This window comes from Cornus florida, unplaced genomic scaffold (assembly GCF_030987335.1).
Source record: "Cornus florida cultivar Cherokee Brave unplaced genomic scaffold, ASM3098733v1 CherokeeBrave_3.0.0_Hap2_Chr06, whole genome shotgun sequence".
Lineage (NCBI taxonomy): Eukaryota > Viridiplantae > Streptophyta > Magnoliopsida > Cornales > Cornaceae > Cornus > Cornus florida.
In genome coordinates, this window is record NW_026775576.1 from 15,488,493 (window position 1) to 15,509,103 (window position 20,611).

Genomic DNA, 20,611 nt, shown 5'->3' on the forward strand with positions numbered 1-20,611 from the left:
CAGTGTCAGAGAGGTGTTTGGTTCCTCTCCAAATGGGCAAATATTCAGATAAGATTTGGTTTGATGTCCTACCTATGGATGTAGCCCACATCCTTCTTGGTCGCCCTTGGCTTTATGATTTGGATGTTACTAATCATGGCAGAGATAACACATGTGTGTTCAAATATAAGGGAAAAACCAACATGTTGACACCCACAAAGCCAATTGAGAAAGATAGTAAATCCAAACATAAGTTGCAATCTCAGTCTGATGCAAAGAAACATCTCCACATTTTGACCCGAAAGAAGTTTGAGAAAGAAGGAAAGGAATCAGGCATTGTAATAAGTTGGCAAGGAAGTTCCTGAAGAACCTTCTGATGAAGTGGTGGATCCACCTCCATTTGAGGTCACTAAGTTGTTACAAGAATTTCAAGATGTGACACCGGAGGAGTTGCTTGATGAATTACCTCCAATGAGGGATATTCAACATGCAATTGACTTAGTTCCAAGATCCCAATTGCCTGACCTCCCTCATTATTGAATGAATCCTAAGGAGCGTGTTGAATTGAAAAGGCAAGTTGATGGACTTTTGCATAAAGGTTTTATTAGAGATAGTCTTAGTCCATGTACTGTGCCAGCTCTTTTGACTCCTAAGAAAGATGGTTCTTGGAGAATGTGTGTTGATAGCTGAGCCATTAACAAAATCACAATCAAGTACAGATTTCCTATACCTCGTTTAGATGATATGTTGGATGAAATGGCTGGTTCCCAGTGGTTCTCCAAGATTGACTTGTGTAGTGGTTACCACCAAATCCGCATTAGACCAGGTGACGAATGGAAAACCACCTTTAAGACACACGATGGACTTTATGAGTGGCTAGTCATGCCCTTTGGGTTGTCAAATGCACCAAGTACATTCATAAGTGTCATGACTCAAGTCCTATGTCCTTTCATAGGAAATTTTTTGGTGGTTTACTTTGATGATGTTTTAATTTATAGCCGGTCTAAAGGAGAACACTTAAGCCACCTTCGACAAGTTTTTGAGGTTCTTCGAGTTGAAAAGTTATATGTTAATATCAAGAAATGTTCTTTCATGAAGACTGAAGTGATTTTCCTAGGATTTATTGTCTCTGAGCAAGGAATTGCCGTGGATCCCGAAAAGGTAAGAGCAATTAAAGAGTGGCCTGAACCAAAATCAATTTCAGAGGTTCGTAGTTTCCATGGTTTGGCTACTTTTTATAGGCGGTTTGTCAAGGGATTTAGTTCCATTATGGCACCTATCACAGATTGCTTGAAGAAAGGGGAGTTTAAATGGACTACACAAGCAGCGCGAGCCTTTAATGAAATCAAGCAGAAAATGACTAAAGCACCAGTTCTACATCATCCTGACTTCTCCAGTATTTTTGAGGTCGCATGTGATGCATCTGGAGTTGGAATAGGAGGTGTCTGAAGTCAAGAGGGTCAACCCATTGCGTACTTCAACGAGAAGCTTAATGAAGCTAAACAAAAATATTTTACTTATGAGAAAGAGCTGTATGTTGTTGTCCAGGCACTCCGCTATTGGCGATATTATTTGTTGCCTCAAGAGTTTGTTTTATACTCCGATCACCAAGCCTTGAGGTACATTCAGTCCGAAAGAAAGTTAAGTGCAAAACATGCAAAATGGGTTGCTTTTCTGCAAGAGTACACTTTTGTGCTCAATCACCGTAAAGGCTTAGAAAATAAGCCTGCTGATGCTCTCAGTCGAGTTGTAGCTGTTCTTCAAGCTATGAGTGTCAATGTTATGGGCTTTGAAAGGATGAAGGATGAGTACTCCATTTGTCTTGACTTTCGGAAAATATTTTCAGAGATTCAGAATGGTAACCGTAGAGATTATGTTGACTTTGCGATTAGAGACGGTTATCTATTCCGAAGCTCTAGACTTTGCATTCCACGCACCTCGATTAGAGATTTCTTAGTCTGGGAGTTACAAGCGGGAGGACTTACTGGTCACTTTGGTAGAGAAAAGACAATTTCCCTAGTAGAGGACAGATTTTATTGACCTTCTTTAAAGGGTGACATTGCTAGGATCGTTTCTCAGTGTCGCACATGCCAGCTGGCTAAAGCTAAGAAGAGGAACACTGAATTGTATACCCCTTTGCCTGTCCCACACATGCCATTGAGAGATCTTAGCATGGATTTTTATTCTAGGGTTGCCTAAGACCTCTAGCAAACATGATTCGATCTTAATTGTTGTGGATAGGTTCTCTAAGATGGCTCACTTCATTCCTTGTAGCAAGACAGCCAATGCTTCGCATGTGGCTAAGTTGTTCTTTGGGGAAATTGTTAGGCTCCATGGATTACCCATTTCCATTGTGTCTGATAGGGATGTAAAGTTTGTGAGTTACTTTTAGACGACACTTTGGAAACTCTTTGGGACTAATTTGAAATTTTCCTCTGCTTTCCATCCCCAAACTGATGGTCAGACCGAGGTTGTTAATAGAAGTTTAGGAGACTTAGGTGTCTGGTTGGAGAGCGCCCGGGTATATGGGATTCACTGTTACCTACAGCTGAGTTTGCAAATAATAGTTTGGTGAATAGGTCTACTGGTAAGAGCCCTTTTGAGATTGTTTACGGTTTTTCCCCTCGCCAACCTGTTGACCTTATTCCTTTACCACCTGAATCCCGTCCCTCTGAGTCTGCTGATTCCTTCGCCCAGCACATCCGTGATGTTCATGCCGATATAAGACGAAAAATTGCTCTAAGTAATGAATATTATAAAATTGATAAAGAATTCAATGAAGGAGATTATGTTATGGTTCATGTACGCAAAGAGCGTTATCCTAAAAGCACTGGCCCATTTCGTATCATTCGTAAGTTGGGATCTAATGCTTATTTACTTGACTTACCGTCTAATATGAGTATTAGTCCAATTTTCAATGTGGAGGATTTGTTTCCATACTGAGGCACCTTTGAGCCTCCCACTTTTCCAGCAAGTACACCCACAGGTGGAGTTACATCTTCATCTATACCAGTGCCAGTTCTTCCACTGATTCAGCCACCGAGTACAGATCAGATTGCAGAGATACTTGACCATCAAATTATTGCTTCACATCAGGGTGGTTATCAGCGATACCTTGTCCATTGGAGAGATCGTCCAGATACAGATGATGCATGGATCACAGAGGATGAGCTTCGTCGCATTGATCCAGATCTTTTGGAGCAGTATCACGAGCTTTACTCTCCAGAAGATAGTTCTTCTCAGCCGAGGAGAATTGATGGAGATCCCGAGCCAAGTGGTCTGCGCACTTACTATAGGTGTAGGCGCAGACGATGATTTCTGATTTATTCTATTTTATTTTATATTCGGCTTTCCTTATTTATTTAGGGATTATGATCCCTAATTTTTATATTTGACTTTCTTTAATCTTTCCTTATTTATTTAGGGATTATGTTACCTAATTTTTATATTTGACTTTCTTTAATTATTTAGGGTTTTAAGCCTATATATATGGCTGAAGGAGGCATTGTGATGTACGTTTTATGAATATTGATATTGAGATTATTGTGGAAATTTCTTCTCTCTATATTCTTCGTCTTCTTCCCCAACTCTATTCTTCTTCCCCTACATCAATATGACTATAAAGAGAATTGATTAGTTAAAAGATAGAACACATTTCTGGACTCCAAATTGGAGGCTTATATGAATACCATAGCCTAGACACATGCATAGAGAGGCACAATACATACATAATTCATAAACCCACCATGAATTACTAAAAGGGGGTGTGGACAGAGAGAGAGAGACAGTTCTGGAAAGGGTATAAATATAATTACGGACCTGCTTTATGTAGATACTTTTCCCTGAATAATTAGGGCCGGTAATGATATTAATCCTTCCTGAAGACACATGGTTTTATAAATTTAACGAATATAACCAGTATGCTAGGATGAGCCAAAGCCAATACCCTAAGAAATGTGAAAACTCTAAATACCATCATCACGAATCTTTGTATCGTTGGGGATGTATGTGTCTACTGTCATTTCCTGCAAAACATGTCTAGTAACAGGATGAACCACTTGTTAGAACTTTATTGGTGGATATCCTTTTCTTCATGTGATTTGTTGCAATAGGATTCAGTACACTCTAAATAATGTTTACAACATATCTTAATTGCAACATTTCTAACCTTCCATTCCGTATGTCAAGCAAGTTTTCAGTGGTCAAAGTTGGCCTCACATAATTGTTCTGACGAGCAACCAATGCCAATGACAAAAAGCTAAGCAATAACATGAAGAGACTGAAGTGAGAAAAATATACTGAAAATCAAACAATAAACAGAGATTTAAGGAAAGAGCATGCAAAAAAATAGCCAGTAATTGAAATTAATTTTACCAATCAAGTTCAGCTGTAAAATTCACAGCCTTGATCAGATGTGTTGAGAACAAAAGAATATGTGACACCAAGTCCCCGGTAATTGCCCTCTCCATGTCTTCAAAAAGAATTTAAGGAAGAAAGGAAGAGCATTAAATTCTGTTAGTAAAAAATAAACATTATAGAATCGTCACTTTTGTAAATTGTAAGTTGTAACTAAAAGGTGGGCTAAGTTAACATCTAGGAAGCATGGACACTTCTCCTGGGGTGTCGTGGCGCGGGGCAGTATTGGACACTTGTCGGACATTGCTAAAAGTGTCATGCAATTAAAAAAATTTATTTTCTGGTTGCAAACAACATGGGCACGAAAAATAAAATAAAATAAAATAAAAGACACGTTTTGGACACTTTCAAGATACGGCAGGGTGGTTTTGAAATTATTTCTTTTTTAGAAGAATGGGATTCGATGCAATTCAAAATATATTATATGTTAATTACAAAAATAAAATAAAATTTTGCAAAACAAAAATAACAAATGTCCAACTCTAACTTCCAAATTAGTAATGCCATTCATGATTATTAAAATAAAATAACCAAAAATTATGATGTTTATATATAATAATATATTTTATATTATTTTTTATGTATCCACTCGGTTGTGTCCTATTCTTTTGAGATTTGTAGTATAATCGTGTCCGTATCGTGTTGTACCCGCATCTGGTGTCCGTATCCATGCTTTCTAGTTTAAGATTGTTAATAATTTGGTAGTCAAAACAATCAAATTGCACAAGCACATGGCAAAGTGGGTGTAATACTTACCGTAAGTTGAATTATAGACCAGTTTATTTTTCTTGTACATGACACTTCAAATCTCATTTGTATCTTTTTGATAAATTCAATACATAATTCCAAGCAATTTATGAATTCTCACTGGGAATTAAACATGGTAAAAAATTTATTAAAATCACACACCTAGAATTTTATGATATATATCCCCAAGAAGGCTGTCCAATTCTCGTGTCTTTGAGGTCCGATAGAAGAATTTTTTTGTGTCTGCATCCTCATCTGAGAACTATATTTGATGGCGCATTTTCTAGTGTTAATTGCATAATTTAAATGATACAATCGAAGTCAGTAATTGACTTACTGCATATTCAAAATCTGGAAGTTTCTCAAGAGTAGTTTCATCAAGCTTTTCTTCAAAAATGCACATCAAGTATCCTACAAACAAAGCGATAGCAATGATATTTGTGCGAAAAAAGTGAGAGGAATGATTGCAGTAATATTTACTTAACAAATTTCGTCCCAATAAAGATTGGAAATATATTTCTGCTAGGAAGTGGGTGGGGGGGTTGGTGGGGGGATGGGGGAGAAAATATTATTCTTTTGACAAAAGGAATGCAGATATGGTCATTTAAAAGTGAGATTTCACCAACGTTCCAAAAGGAAATATGTGAATTGATAGAAATGAGATATTAAGTAATAAAATGAGGTTCATCTAGCTCATGTTGATTAAATTAACCTTAATACCCAACAATATGTGAAATGGAAATCCTATCTAATTTCGATTTATTGTGTGCATAACAAACCATTTATGCATCTATGATGTGTGTAGACACTGACATGCATATGTTTAGAAAGAGTAATATAGAACCCCAAATTCCCTTCCTCCATACCTATTCCCCAAGTATTTAGTAGTCAATAGGTCCAGAAAAAAAAAAAAATATATATATATATATATATATATATATATATATATATATATATATATATATAATTAACAAATTTGTGTGCCTCTTAACATGAAAAACATCTGTAGTATGATGGAGTTATAAAGTTCAATTTGATGTATGTATGTTTACTTGGTGAAAATTTAAATTAGAACATTGTAAACTAAAAGCAATTAAATAGGAGATCCTTTGAAGGAAGGAGACTTCTATTGGTGCGCTGAAGTTCTCCATTATTAGCACTCTTTTTTTGTTGGGTCCTAGGGAGAAATTGTAAATCCATGGAGGAGACAGTTGATTTTTTTGGACTCTTTGAGAGTGTTGTACAGTATTGTACGAGTTGTCACACGTGTACAATTAGTATTGTATGAGTTGTCACACGTGTTGTATAGTATTGTATGAGTTGTCACCTACCCCTCATTACCATAAATAGAATTACATGTGTAAGGTTTACTTTTTCTCCACTCACCTACTCCCGTAGCTTCTCCTATATAAACACCATTGTATTATTGTATTACTCATTCAATAACATATACGTTTTCATATATTTTCTCTTTCAACATGGTATCAAAGCAGGAAATCGATCCCTCTTAAAAAAAAAAAAATAAAATAAAATAAAATAAAATTAGTCTTATTTAGACTCTCCGATCTTGATTCCATCTCGGTTTTCTCTCGGCAATCTCTTCTCGGCGATCTCAGTTCTCGTCTCGGCAATCTCTCTCGGATCCCTCCTCAGCTCTCTCCTTGATAATTTCCCTCGGGTTCATCTCGGCTAGATCTTGGTTCTCTTATCTCGGCTCCCGCTTGCTACTATATCTCATTTGTTCGACAGCTCTTGTGATGGATACTAAGGAATCCCATCTTCTTGGGTCAATCACCAGCATCAAACTGAAAGGCTCGAACTACCTTCAATGGTCTTGAGCCGTAGAGGTGTTCTTACGGGCTCGAGGAAAACTGTCTTATGTTAAATCAACCAAACCCACCAGTGATGAAAAGATTATTGACGCTTGGGAGAAAGAAGATGCTCAGATTATGACTTAGTTATGGAACAACTTGGAGCTTGAGATCTTCAACAACGTGTCATTCCTAGAATCTGCCAAAGATATTTGGGAAAATCTCAGGGACATGTATTTTCAGAAAAGCATATTTCTCATATTTATTTGTTGTATAAGGATATTTTTAATCTCCAATAGGGAGATTGTTCTATTGGAGATTATTACTCAGAACTGAAGGGTATGTGGGAAGAATTGAATGTCGACCAACCATTAACTACAGACATAGAACAACAAAAAAGGCACAGGGAGGAGTTTCGGGTGGCAAAATTTTTATCTGGACTTAAACCCGAGCTCGCTCCGATCAGTTCGCAGATTTTGTCTGGCAAGGAGATACCCACAACAAGTGAGACTTTTGCTCGAGTTCGAAGAGCATCTATTTGTGCCCCTGTGATTGAGAAGGACAACAACTCTGCTCTTGTTGTTCCTAGTGAGTGACATAATACTTTTCGTTGAGGACGAGGGGGTAGAGGTCCTTCCAACCCAAGTTGTGGTACTCGTGGCAGCAAAAGGGGTCGCAGCAGCAAGAAGTGTATTCATTGTGGCCGAAACAATCACTCTGTTGGGCTCTTCATAGCAAGCCAACTTGGGTTAATCAAACTTCGGTTTCGGAGGAGACTACTCCCACTCTTGCGAATGAACAAGTAGTTCTCTCCAAAGCAGAATATGATTCTCTGGAAAGTGTGAGTGTGCAAATCAGCCCTCCTCCACCGCTACTATCGTTACTTCAAGTAATACGTGCCTCCATGCTTCATCTTCTACACCTTGGATCATTGATTCAGGGGCATCCAATCACATGACAAGTACCTCGTCTCTTCTTTATGATATTTCTCATGTTTTCTCACCATTGGTTGTTACTATAGCGAATGGTACCAAATCACCTGTTGATGGAATTGGTACCTTATGCGTTTCGGGTCTCACTTTTTCATCAATTTTATATATCCCTTAGTTTTCATTCAATTTATTGTTAGTTCGCAAAATCATATCAAATTTAAATTGTTGTTACTTTTTCTCCTTCTCGTTGTGTCTTTCAAGATCTCAAGACGAAGAAAACGATTGGTGAGGGGTTTGAGAAGGATGGTCTTTACTACTTCCAGTCAACTATTGCTCCAACAGCTCTACAATCCACCTCCTCTTCAGCTTACCAATGGCATTGCCGCCTTAGACATCCCTCTTCCAATAGTCTTCGAGCCTTGTCCCTTCTTTAGTTGATTTTTCTAAGTCTACTTGCGAACTTAGTAAACATCGTTGGGCTACTTTTAAGTCTCGTTTTGATAATAAAAGTTTAAAACCTTTTGAGTTAGTACATTCAGATGTTTGGAGACCAGCTCGTACTACTGGTTTATTTGGTGCTCATTATTTTGTGTCATTTATTGATGATTATTCACATTTAACTTGGGGTTATATTCTTAAAGATAGATCTCAAGTATTCTCTATTTTTCAATCCTTTTATGCTGAAATTCAAAATTAGTTTGATGCAAAATTACTTGTTCTTAGAACTGGCAATGCCCTTGAATATAAACTCAATGTTATTTAAAAATTTTTTTAGTCAAGGGGCATTATCTATTAAACATCTTGTGTTGATACCCCGAAACAAAAAGGAGTTGCTTAACGGAAGAATGGCCCAATCCTAGCTATCACTTATGCCTTAATAATTCAAATGCATGTTCCAAAACATTTTTGGCAAGATGCAGTTCTGGCTGCTGTTTATCTTTTAAACCGCATGCCTTCTAGGGTCCTTCACGGAAAATCACCCTTCCAAATGATGTTTTCTGACAAAAACCCTTTTTTCATTCCTCCAAAGGTGTTTGGGTGTGTCTGTTTTGTTCATAATTTAAGTCCGGTACAAGACAAACTTGATCCTCGTGCTCACAAATATCTTTTCTTAGGTTATTCCCGCACTCAAAAAGGATATAAATGTTACAGCCCAACCCTTCGTAAACAATTTGTGTGTGCAGATGTAACTTTTTTTGAGGATGTCCCTTATTATTCCCAAGAAGGCAATCGTCTGGAGGACTCTGTTCTCAAGAGTCTGTTCTTCCAACTCTAGTTTTTGATTCTGACATCCCACCAGCTCTTCATGTCTGTGCTCGTCGCCGAAGAAGAGTAGTTGATCATGTTCCAACGACTGAAGTAGTAAACCCAGCTTTGCCACTTCCACCAATGCTTAGAGATTCTTCCATCTCTATGGACTCTGATCTTAATCAACTTATTGCTGTTCGGATAGGTAAACGGTCCTATACCAATCACCCTATCTCCAATTTTGTATCGTATAATAAATTTCCATCCTCCTTTCAAGCTTTTTCTTTGTTATTATCCTTTATTGCTCTTCCTTAGTCCTACAAGGAGGCACTTTCTCATCTAGGGTGGAGGAAAGCTATGGAAAAAATAAACGCTTTAATATTGAATCATACTTGGGACCTTGTTCCTAAGCCTACTGATACTCAAGTTGTTGGTTGTCGTTGGGTTTTTACTATTAAACAAAAGCTTGATGTTACTGTTGACCATCTCATAGCTCGACTTGTTGCTAAAGGATACACTCAGGCTTATGGCCTTGATTATACTGAGATGTTCTCTCCTGTGGCTAAACTAAATTCTATTCGTGTGATAATCTCTCTTGCAACTAATCTAGACTAGCCACTTCATCAACTTGATGTTAAAAATGCCTTTCTGCACGGTGACCTTACTGAGATAGTCTATATGACTCAACCACCTAGGTTTGAGTATAAGGGGGAGTGTGTGTGTCATCTCAAGAAGTCTATCTATGGCCTCAAACAGTCCCCTCGAGGCATGGTTTGATAAGTACAGTAAAGCAGTGGTAGCTCGTGGTATGACTAGAAGCAAGGCTGACCACTCTCTCTTTTAAAGAAAATGAAATGTGGTATTGTGATTCTTATGGTGTATGTAGATGATATCATTATCATCGGCAGTGACAAAGATGGGATACAAGTTCTAATTCATCACTTAAGTTCTAGCTTCCTTACTAAGGATTTAGGTAAACTTCAGTATTTTCTAGGAATTGAGGTGGCTCGGTCGAAGCAAGGCATTAGTTTATCTCAGCGTAAGTATACTCTTGATCTCTTACAGGATACTGGATATCTTGGTTCGAAACTTGTAGCCACACCCATAAAGACTAATGTAAAACTTAAAGTGGATGATGGTGACCCACTCGATGATCCAGAGACGTATCGGAGACTTATAGGTAAACTTATTTACCTCACAATCAGGCGTCCAGATATCTCCTATGCAGTCAGTGTTGTGAGTTAGTTCATGACCAGTCATCAGGTACCTCACATGGAGGCAGTTGTACGCATCTTGAAGTATCTCAAGGGTGCTCCACACGTGGTCTGCTTTATCGATCTTCTGGACATCTTCTAATTGAGGGATACACAGATGCAAATTGGGCCGGTTCTCCTTCTAATCGACGGTCCACCATAGGTTACTGCACCTTCATAGGAGGAAATCTAGTAACTTGGAGGAGTAAGAAGCAGTCAGTTGTGGCTCGTTCCAGTGCTGAAGCAGAGTATCGTGATATGGCACACACTGCCTGTGAACTTACTTGGTTGAAAACTCTTTTACAGGAATTTGTTATTTCAGTCTAGTACCCAATTCCTCTCCATTGTGACAATCAGGCAGCTATTCATATTTCTAGCAATCCAGTATACCATGAGAGGACTAAACACATTGAAGTAGATTGCCATTTTATTCGATCTAAAGTTGACTTGAATGAGATTGTTACACCTTTTGTTCCTTTTGGTAGATAGCTGGCAGACATCTTCACTAAGGCGCTTCCCAATAACTCTATTGATTCCATATGTAGCAAGCTAGGAGTTATTGACATTTTCTCTCCAGCTTGAGGGGAAGTGTTGTACAGGATTGTATGAGTTGTCACGTTATACAGCACTGTATGAGTTGTCACACGTGTAAAGTTAGTATTGTATGAGTTGTCACACGTATTGTATAGTATTGTCTAGGTTGTCACCTACTCCTCATTACCATATATAGGGTTTACTTGTTCTCCACTCACCTACTCTCATAGCTCTCCTATATAAACACCATTGTATTATTGTATTACTCACTCAATAACATATAGGTTTTCATATATTATCTCTCTCTCTCTCTTTCAACTGAGAGTTTAAAGGCCCTATTTGGCCTTGTATAGCTTTTGAGGGATGTACTCCCCTTTTGAACGCCTTTGCAATACAATCTAAAAAAAAAAAATTGTTTGGTCAGATTTGTATAAATGGATCCATTACTGTAAACAAATTGGGGGAAAAAAGTATTTTGGTCACTAAAGAATATGACAATTTTTTTTTTTTTTTTAATAAATAAAATGTATTAGTGTTGGCAGATATGATAGCTACGATTTATGAAATGATTAACCATATTAGTAAAGAATTGATTATGCCATAGACTATTCTGTGATTTGATAATTTGATATAGATTTCCTTTCTTGTAATATGAGCATGTGTTCTTTTTATTTATAAATACTAAAGCTGTGAATGAGTGAATAATCTTATTCAAGCCTTTACACAATTCTCTCCTTTTTCTTCTATATATTATATTTCTACTCGGTATCAGAGCCACGGTGCTCTGACTGCAATGAGGGCATTGCGAGTTCGGCACCACCCATTCGAGAATGGTCTAAGGTGACATCGCTTATCCAGGAGATGTTGGGTAGGCAGGGTGGTCCGACCTTAATGAGGGCGTTACAAGTTTGGCACCACCTATTTAGAAATGGTCCGAGGAGACATAGTTGTTTCTTTTTATGGTCTCAGGAGACATTGTTAATTCTTTCATCTACATTGTTTAAACATATGTATAGAGGGGGATGGTCTGAGGAGACATTGTTGATTCTTTCACCTACATGTTTTAAACATATGTATGAAGGGAAATGGTCTGAGGCGACATTGTTGGTTGTTTACGGTCTGAGGATACATGAATGGTTGTTTATGGTCTGAGAAGACATTGTTAATTGTTTATGGTCTGAGGAGACATTTTTGATTTGTTGATCAGCACTTCATCTGAGAGAAAATCATCGTTAGTCAGATTTGCACTCCATTTGTCATAAGTTCTCAGCAACTTGCAGACATTCTTACAAAGGGCGTTAGCAAGATGATTGTGTTTGAGAATGCATTGTCCAAGTTGGGCGTTTCAGATATCCACACACCAACTTCAGGGGGAGTGTTGGCAAATATGATAGCCAAGATTTATGGAATGACTTACCGTATTAGCAAAGATTTGATTATGCCATAGAATATTCTGTGATTTGATAATTTGATATAGATTTGATTTAATTTCCTTTCTTGTAATATGAGCATGTGTTCTTTTTATTTCTAAATACTAGAGCTATGAATGAGTGAATAATCTCATTCAAGCCTTTACACAATTCTCTCCTTTTTCTTCTATATATTATATTTCTACTATTAGAAAGCGTTCAAAAGGGGAACGCATCCCAAAAGAAATGCAAAGAACCAAACCAAAATAAAATCCTATGGACCCAAAGAACCCAAAAAGTCCACAGTCTCATCTAAAGATATACAATTTCTCCCCTTCACCCAACTAAAAAGAGAACTAATAATAGAAAATTTCAGCGCCCCAATGGAGGTTTCCTTCCCATCAAACGATCTTTTGTTTCGCTCTTTCCAAATGCTCCACCAAACACAAAGTGGACCCTCCAACAGTCACGAGCATGGCCCACCACCCTCTGGCCCTCCAAACGTCAATCAACTCCCTCGAAGACCGAGGCATAACCCAATGGATGCCAAAGAGACAAAAAATAAGACTAGCAATCATAAGCCACTGAACAATGCAAAAGAAGGTGATCCACAGACTCTCCATCATTTTTACACGCAACACCAGTGATCTGTCTACTCTTTCTCAAATTGTCCAGAGTAAGACTATGGCAACTGCAATTCTATAAGTGACTATTTTGTCAAATTTGTATCATTTGGATCCATTACTATCAAGAAATAGTGGAAAAAGAGTGTTTTGGTCACTAAAGACTTTGACAACTGCAATTCTATAAGTGACCAATCAGACACTAATATAAATGAGCACAGAGTGTTTTGGTAGCTAAAGGCTTTGACAACTGCAATTCTATAAGTGATCCATCAGGCTTGTGAAATTGTGCTGACTTATTAATATAAATAAGCATAGACAAACATCTTAATGTTTTTCTTTGCCCCAAGTAAATAGAAATTCAACTGATTAATTCGTATCAATTAGCACACACTAGACACATCTGAAGATAGATTTTATCTTTTTTATTTTTATTTTTATTATTTTGCTTGAGTAAACAGAATAATTCGTAATTGATTAATAATACGAAAATAAGCCTATGATTAGAAGTTCAAAACTATTTTGAAATTATGCATTTTGTCATTTTGATATTCAACAGTCACAATTCAAAAAAAAATCTGTCAGTACAAGTAATCTTTTAAAATAGATACAGGTAGCTAATAAATCAACAATGATGAATTATATCATATCCAAAACCTAATCCTTAGTATAGGATGAGTGTTCTATTTCTATATATTAATATTTGAACCAAACCAAAAATTTTAGACCTGCGGTATTTGGCAAAATTTATCAACTTTTACACTGACATATATCGTAAACTTTGTAAGAGATATAGAACAATAGTTTCAAGTCCTAAACAGAGCAATAATACAAATAAAAAGGCATAAGTAATAACCACAGCTTCAAAGTTGTGACCACTGTAAGGATGTTAGTTCTATATAGATGACTATATCTACATGCAACACCTATCCATATTATCAAGCAAAAATGCAAGATGATGGACCATATTGATGGTGTTATAAGAAGTGAATACCGTATCCTTGTCAACAAGTAGTCAGTCTAGGATTAGTTCAAACTCAGACAACGAGTTCTAAAATTTGAACTTATAACAAATAAAAAATAAATAACTAAAAGTTCTAAATTTTGAATTCTTAGTCCAGGTGCAGAACGTTACTTTTCATTCTTTTGGATTTTGCTGTTTTATGTGGCTGGTCATTAGCTCGAAGTATTTTTGAGGAGGCTTGCTTGGTGGAAAAAGCCGTATCTTTCAAAGGGTGAGAGGGACCCTGTTGAAGAGCACGTTGTGCTACCTACTTCCTTTCCCTTTTCCTGATTTCTTCTTTGGTAGCTAAGAGGATTTTTTTTTCATAAACTTGGCTAGGAAGATTGAGAAGCTTCAGCAGAATTTCCTTTGGAGTGGTATGGGGGAGGAGTTCAAATATCATCTAATCTGCTGGGAGCAGGTTTGCAGGCTCATTCAGTGATGTTGCCTGAGGATCAGGAGATTGGAGCCGTTCAACAAGGCTCTTTTGGAAAGTGGTTGTGGAGATTTGGGGTGGAGAGGCTGGAGGAAGGTCATCTCTATAGGTTTGGAGAGGATAGGTGCAGTTGGTGCTCTCTTGAGGTGAGGATTCTAGAGGTTCATCTAGAAAGGGTGGGATGAAATTTCCAAACACGTCAGATTCAGAGTTCGTGATGGTAGGGGCATTCGCTTTTGGGAGGACATTTGGTGTAGCGATCTTTCATTGGCATGCACCTTCCCTAAACTCATTTGGCTTGCTATGGATAGTCATGCTTTGGTTGCCATTGTTATTGGCTTGATAGCAAGAGGACGACTTGGGATGTGCGCTTCTCAGAGGCATTTCCAGGACTAGGAGTTGGATGATGCCATTGGTTTTTTTGAGTTGTTGTATTGCTAGGAGGTGGATGGTGGTGAGCCCGATACTCATGTGTGGATGTTTTCTTCTCAGGGAAGGTTTGATGTGCGCTCTTTCCATAGTAGCCTTTTGGATGCTTCAGGGCCTGCCTGTGTAATCAAATCAAGAATAAAGTATAAGAAAAAGAAGAAAAAGAAAAAGAGAAGAAAGAGGATGAGAGAAAAAGAGAGAGAGATGGGGAAAGAGAGAAAGAATGCTTGCATCCTTGCATCATATTCTATTTATACTAATAAGTTTCAGAAATTACACATAAGCCCCAATATTATATAAGTAATAACAAATAAACCCCTGACAACACTCCCCCTCAAGCTGGTGAAAAGATATCTATCATGCCCAGCTTGACTAACATATTTTGCAACCAAGTCTTGCTCACACCCTTAGTCAAAACATCAGCAACATGATCATGTGTGTTAACGTATGGAGTTAAATCAGCTCAAGACGAAGCTTTTCCTTGATGAAGTGTCGATCGACTTCAATGTGCTTTGTCCAGTCATGTTGAACTGGATTGTGGGCAATGCTAATAACAGTCTTATTGTCATAATACAACTTCATTGATTTGCGAACAGGATAACCCAACTCACCCAACATCATTCGTAGCCATGAAACAAGATTGCCTCCAACAAATGTGCAATATCCTAAAGTAAATCATCGATTTGTCACAGACCCAGCCCAATTAGTATCAGTATAGGCTTCAACACGCAAGTGGCCATGATGGCCAAATAATATCCCCTTACCAGGTGAACCCTTGAGGTAACGAAGAACATGATGAGCTATCTCAAGGTGAGGTGTACGTGGAGCATGCACAAACTGACTAATCACACTAACAACATAGGCAATATCCGGGCACATGAGAAATAGGTAAATCAATTTCCCAACCAATCACTGAAATCTTCCCACATCCTCTAATGGGTCTCCATTTACATCATTACCTACGGTTCTACTCAATGGGAATATCAATAAGTCTAGCTCCAAGCCTGCCTGTTTTAACCAACAAATCTAACACATACTTCCGTTGAGAAATGAATACCCCTTTCTTCGATTTGCACACCTTAATGCCAAGAAAATTTCTCAATAATTCGAGGTCTTTAACCTCGAACTACGTCCCAAGGCTGACTTCATTCGATGAATCATTTCCACTGATAACAATATCATCAACATGTACAATAAGGGCAGTGGTGCAACCCTGGTGCTTCTTGATGAAGAGAGTATGATCTTCCTGACTCTGTATGTACCCTACTCTTTTCACAGCAGTGCTAAACCTCTCAAACCAAGCACGTGGCGACTACTTTAACCTAAACAAGGCTTTATTTAGCTTGCACACTAAATTCTGACCATTGGCAAGCTTAAACCCTGGTGGCATAGTCATATACAACTCTTCCTCCAAGTCACCATGAAGGAAAGTTGCCAAAGAAAGGAGGACACGTATAGAGCTCATCTTGGCAACTGGAGCAAATGTTTCTAGATAATCAATCCAATAGGTCTGAGTGAAGCCCTTTGCAACTAACCGGACTTTATATCTCTTAATTGCTCCATCTCTATGATACTTTATTGTATAGACCCATTTGCAGCCTACTGGTTTCTTACCTCTAGGTAATGGAACAATATCCAAAGTACCATTCTTATCAAGGGCCTTTATCTCTTCAAGCATGGCTTCCTTCCATGGAGTTTGACTGAGAGCATCTGAAACACTAGAAGGAATAGATACAGAAGAGATACACGAAGTGAAAGCACGATATGTTGGAGATAAGGCATCATAGGATACAAACTGAGATATAAGATGTTTTGTACAACTACGAACACCCTTGCGATAGGCAATAGGGACATCAAGATCAACAGGAATGCTATTAGGAAAAGAATCAGGAGTATCAAGGTCAACTGAGGAATTACCTGGATCAGGGGAGAATTTTTGGTCCTGGGGTGAGTCAATAACTTGTTTTGCCCTCCTAGTGTAGACAATTGGTTGTTTTCCCTACTGCAAATCATTAGTATTAGGAGGACTAAATATAGGCACCTCAGTAAGAAGGTCCCCCTGAATAGGAACAAGCAAAAGAAGGGGGCATTCCCTCTTAATGGATGACAGATTCTCTACCTGTATAGTAGTTTCCCCCTGTAGAGAATCCCGAGCAGTGGAAAAAAAAAGGAACAAACTCAAACAATGTAACATCCATAGAGACAAAGCGACAACGAGTGATGAAGTATCCTTGTGATGATGAATGTGAACATAACAAACACAACCAAACACTTTCGGAGGGACAGTAAACAAGGCAGTGTTATGGTGTAAGACAAAGAAGGGGGATTGATAGCCAAGAACCTTAGAAGGCATGTGATTGATAAGGTATGTAGCTGTTAACGTTACATCAACCCAATAACTTTTAGGCACTCCCATCCCAATTTGAAGAGATCAGGTAACCTCCGTAATATAACGGTGTTTTCTTTCAGCTACACCGTTTTGTTGTGGTGTATCGACACGGGAGGTTTAATGGACAATTCTGTTATCAGCAAAAAGGAGGCAAGACCACCGTACATAAACTCTTCTCCATCATCAGATCGAAAGATTTTGAGGGGATAACCAAACTGAGTACATGCCATCCTATGAAGGGTTTTACAAATGGAATGAACTTCATCTTTGGTTTTCATAAGATAAAGCCAAGTATATCGACTAAAGTCATCAACAAACACAACAAAGTAACGAAAACCAAGTAATAAAGTAATAGATTCAGGACCCCACACATCAGAATGAACAAGTTGTAAAGGAGCTGTACTTTTATTAATACTAGTAGGATAAGAAACACGACATTGTTTGGCAAGAACGCATGTTTCACAATTTAACTCTAAAGATTCAATAGAAGCAAACTGGGGAAGCACATGCTTCAAAACAGGAAGAGGTAAATAACCTAGTCTATTATGTCATCGCATTAACAGATCTTTATTGATATTACTATTCCTAACACTAGATTGATTTGCAACATAATAAGAAGTTGGCCTCACGTTCAACAAATACAAGACATTGTCCTCACGCCCACTTCCAATCGTCTTCCTCATATCCAAGTCCTGAAACACACAGTGAGATGGAAAAAAGGTTACACTACAATTCAAGCCTTTTGTAATGTGACTGACAGAAAGGAGGTTATTGGTAAACTTTAGGACATGAAGAACAGAGGATAAGGTAAGATTAGGAGAGGCAGAAATAGTGCCCTTCCCCGCAATGGAGGTGAAGGTGCCATCAGCTACTCTAACCTTATCCTTACCAAAACATAAACTGTATGAAGAAAAATCAGATGCCATACCAGTCATATGATCAGTGGCTCCTAAATAACTGATCCAGGGTGGCTCACCATATAATGTGGAAACCTAATATGCCGAATGAGAGGTACTTGTCTGAGCGAAGTTAGAGGTGGAAATAGAGGCATGTTGTGCTAGTAGATGTCGGAGAGCATCAAGTTCAGCCCAAGACAAAGAACTCGGTTGACCTAAGGAGGCATGACCAGTAGAAGCAGTCTCACGCTCTGCAGTATATGCTGTGGATATGGACTAGGCCTTGGCCTAGCATTCGCTTGAGTAAGGAAACCGTGTAGAATCTAGCATATTTCCCTAGTGTGGCACGTACGCCCACAGTGATCACACCTCAACTTGCTCTTTTCATCCTGCTTTCCTCCTTCTAGAGTATTAGATTTGTTCCATTGTTGTGTGGCAAGAGCAGACCTCTCAGACAATGGTACTTCTCGCTCAGGCTTAGTGTATACAGGTGCAAAAATAGCCTTCATTCTACTCTCCTCAGCCTGGATATACAAAAATACATCTCTAACAGAAGTAGGGGCTGGATACTTGCCTAACACTTGTACCCTAACATGCTCGTATCTCGGATGTAGACCACCCAAGAACTCATAGATTTGATTCCTTTCTAACATAGCATGAAATGCTTTAACATCAGCTGAATAGGCATGTAGTCTTAGTAGTGATCTAACTCTTCCCATTTACCACATAGAGTGTGGTAATATGTAGCAAGAGTTTGGTCTTCCTGCTTGAATCTTGAAATCTGTTGTTGGAGTTCATACAGTTTTGCAAAATTACCAACTGAGGAATACGTCTCTTCCACAGCTGTCCATAGCTCTGTAGCTGTTTTCACAAACAGAAACCCTTTGCTGATTTGTGGCTGCATTGACTGCAACAACGACGACATAACTAGTGCATTATTTGCACTCCACTCGTTGAATTCAGGATCATTCTTGGAGGGATACGTGACAGTCCCTTCGATATGGTCGATCATCTTACGACCAGTGATATTTATACAAGCAGATTGAGCCCACTCTATATAATTCGTCTTATCCAGCCTAACAATCGAAATACAAAGGCCTAGATGGTGATCACTACTACCTCCCAATATTGGAGTCAGACTAGGAGAAGACCCAGCTTCTTAATTATTGACAAAACGTTCTCTAGAAAATAATAGGCGACGTAACTAGGGTTTCAAGGGGTTCATCAGCATGGAGAAGGGGCTTCGCCCCACTTCACTACCGGCAAGCTCTCTGGGCCAATCTTCTACCCCAATCTTCTCTTCTTCTTCTCCAATCTCTTCTTCTTCTACTCCACGCCCGACGCAATTCCCGTCATGGCATAATCTTTTTTCTTCAAACCTTTCTAAACCTTTTACAAATCTATCATACCATAGTGACAGTCGCGGTGCAAATTTATCCATTACTGAATCAGATGTCACAAAGGAGATTCAATACTGGAAAAACTCGGTGGTAGGGTATGTGATGGGGAAACGGGCATATTATCACCGATTTAAGGGATATGTTGAGAAACGATGGGCAAAGAATGTGACAGTAGTGTATCTGAAGGATAGTTTCTTCATTGTTTGTTTTGATTATGAGGAGGAAGTCATGCAGACACTATCAAGGATTCATACTTTCGAAGGTCGACCTATTATTATCAAGCAATGGGACAAGAATGTTAACTTAACCAAGGAAGTGTTGGATTCAGTACCAATTTGGCTGCGGCTACATAATCTAACAGTCCATTGTCATAATGTTGAGGCGATGTCGAAGGTGTGTTCAAAATTTTCAAAACCAATATGCATGGACGATTCAGAAGTACATAGAGATAAGGGTGATTATGTACGTGTCATGGTTGAAGTAGGGGTCAAGGAGGAGTTACCAGAATCAATGGTGGTGGATATTCATGGTTGTGACTGCTATATTGAGGTAGAATATGAATGGAAACCTAAGTTATGTTCTTTGTGTAAGAAAGTGGATCATTTGGAAGATAGGTGCCCTCTTAAAGTAATACAGGCTAAACCTATGAAGGGGGTGGATAAGTGAGTGGTTAAGCACGAGGGAAAGAATATTATAGCAGATAAAGTGATTGATGTTTTGCCTGTGATTGATGCCTTTGCTGCATTGGGCAAGACTGAAGAATTTGAAGATGCTACAAAGGAAATTGGTGTGGAGGATAAGTTACAATCCACAGGGATGGATGTTTTAAGTAATGAGGTTGAAGCAAATAAAGAGATATTTGTGGATAGGTTTACAGTTACTGTGGTGATAAATACACCTTTGGAGGACGAATTGGAAGGTGTGGAACAAGTGATCAGGCCTATTATAATAGAAGAAGTTGAGCAGGTTGATCCAGATGGTGGGGTGGACACTAGAGATACTATGGTTGAGTCAGTAAAAATACAGATTCAAAAGGATGAGGGATCAAAGACAGTTAGCCAAGGGGATCCAAGTATAAAATCAAAGAAGATTGAGTTTGCTACATC

General features: G+C 38.4%; 1 protein-coding gene across 6 annotated transcripts in view; it reads right to left on the bottom strand.

Annotated features, from left to right (window-relative positions):
* Positions 1-20,611, bottom strand: part of LOC132311122 (DNA mismatch repair protein MSH5) — a 93,561-nt gene that overhangs the window by 11,382 nt on the left and 61,568 nt on the right. For all 6 annotated transcript variants that reach the window (XR_009482855.1, XM_059808861.1, XM_059808858.1 and 3 more), the window contains 6 exons: positions 5,480-5,553; positions 5,305-5,404; positions 4,354-4,450; positions 4,148-4,237; positions 3,953-4,017; positions 3,799-3,857 (listed from right to left, as the gene is read on the bottom strand). Coding sequence is in view for 5 of the 6 variants with exons in the window: in XM_059808861.1 (XP_059664844.1) it covers positions 3,799-3,857; positions 3,953-4,017; positions 4,148-4,237; positions 4,354-4,450; positions 5,305-5,404; positions 5,480-5,553 (485 nt within the window). In the remaining variant the exon portion in view is untranslated. The remainder of the gene's footprint in view (positions 1-3,798; positions 3,858-3,952; positions 4,018-4,147; positions 4,238-4,353; positions 4,451-5,304; positions 5,405-5,479; positions 5,554-20,611) is intronic.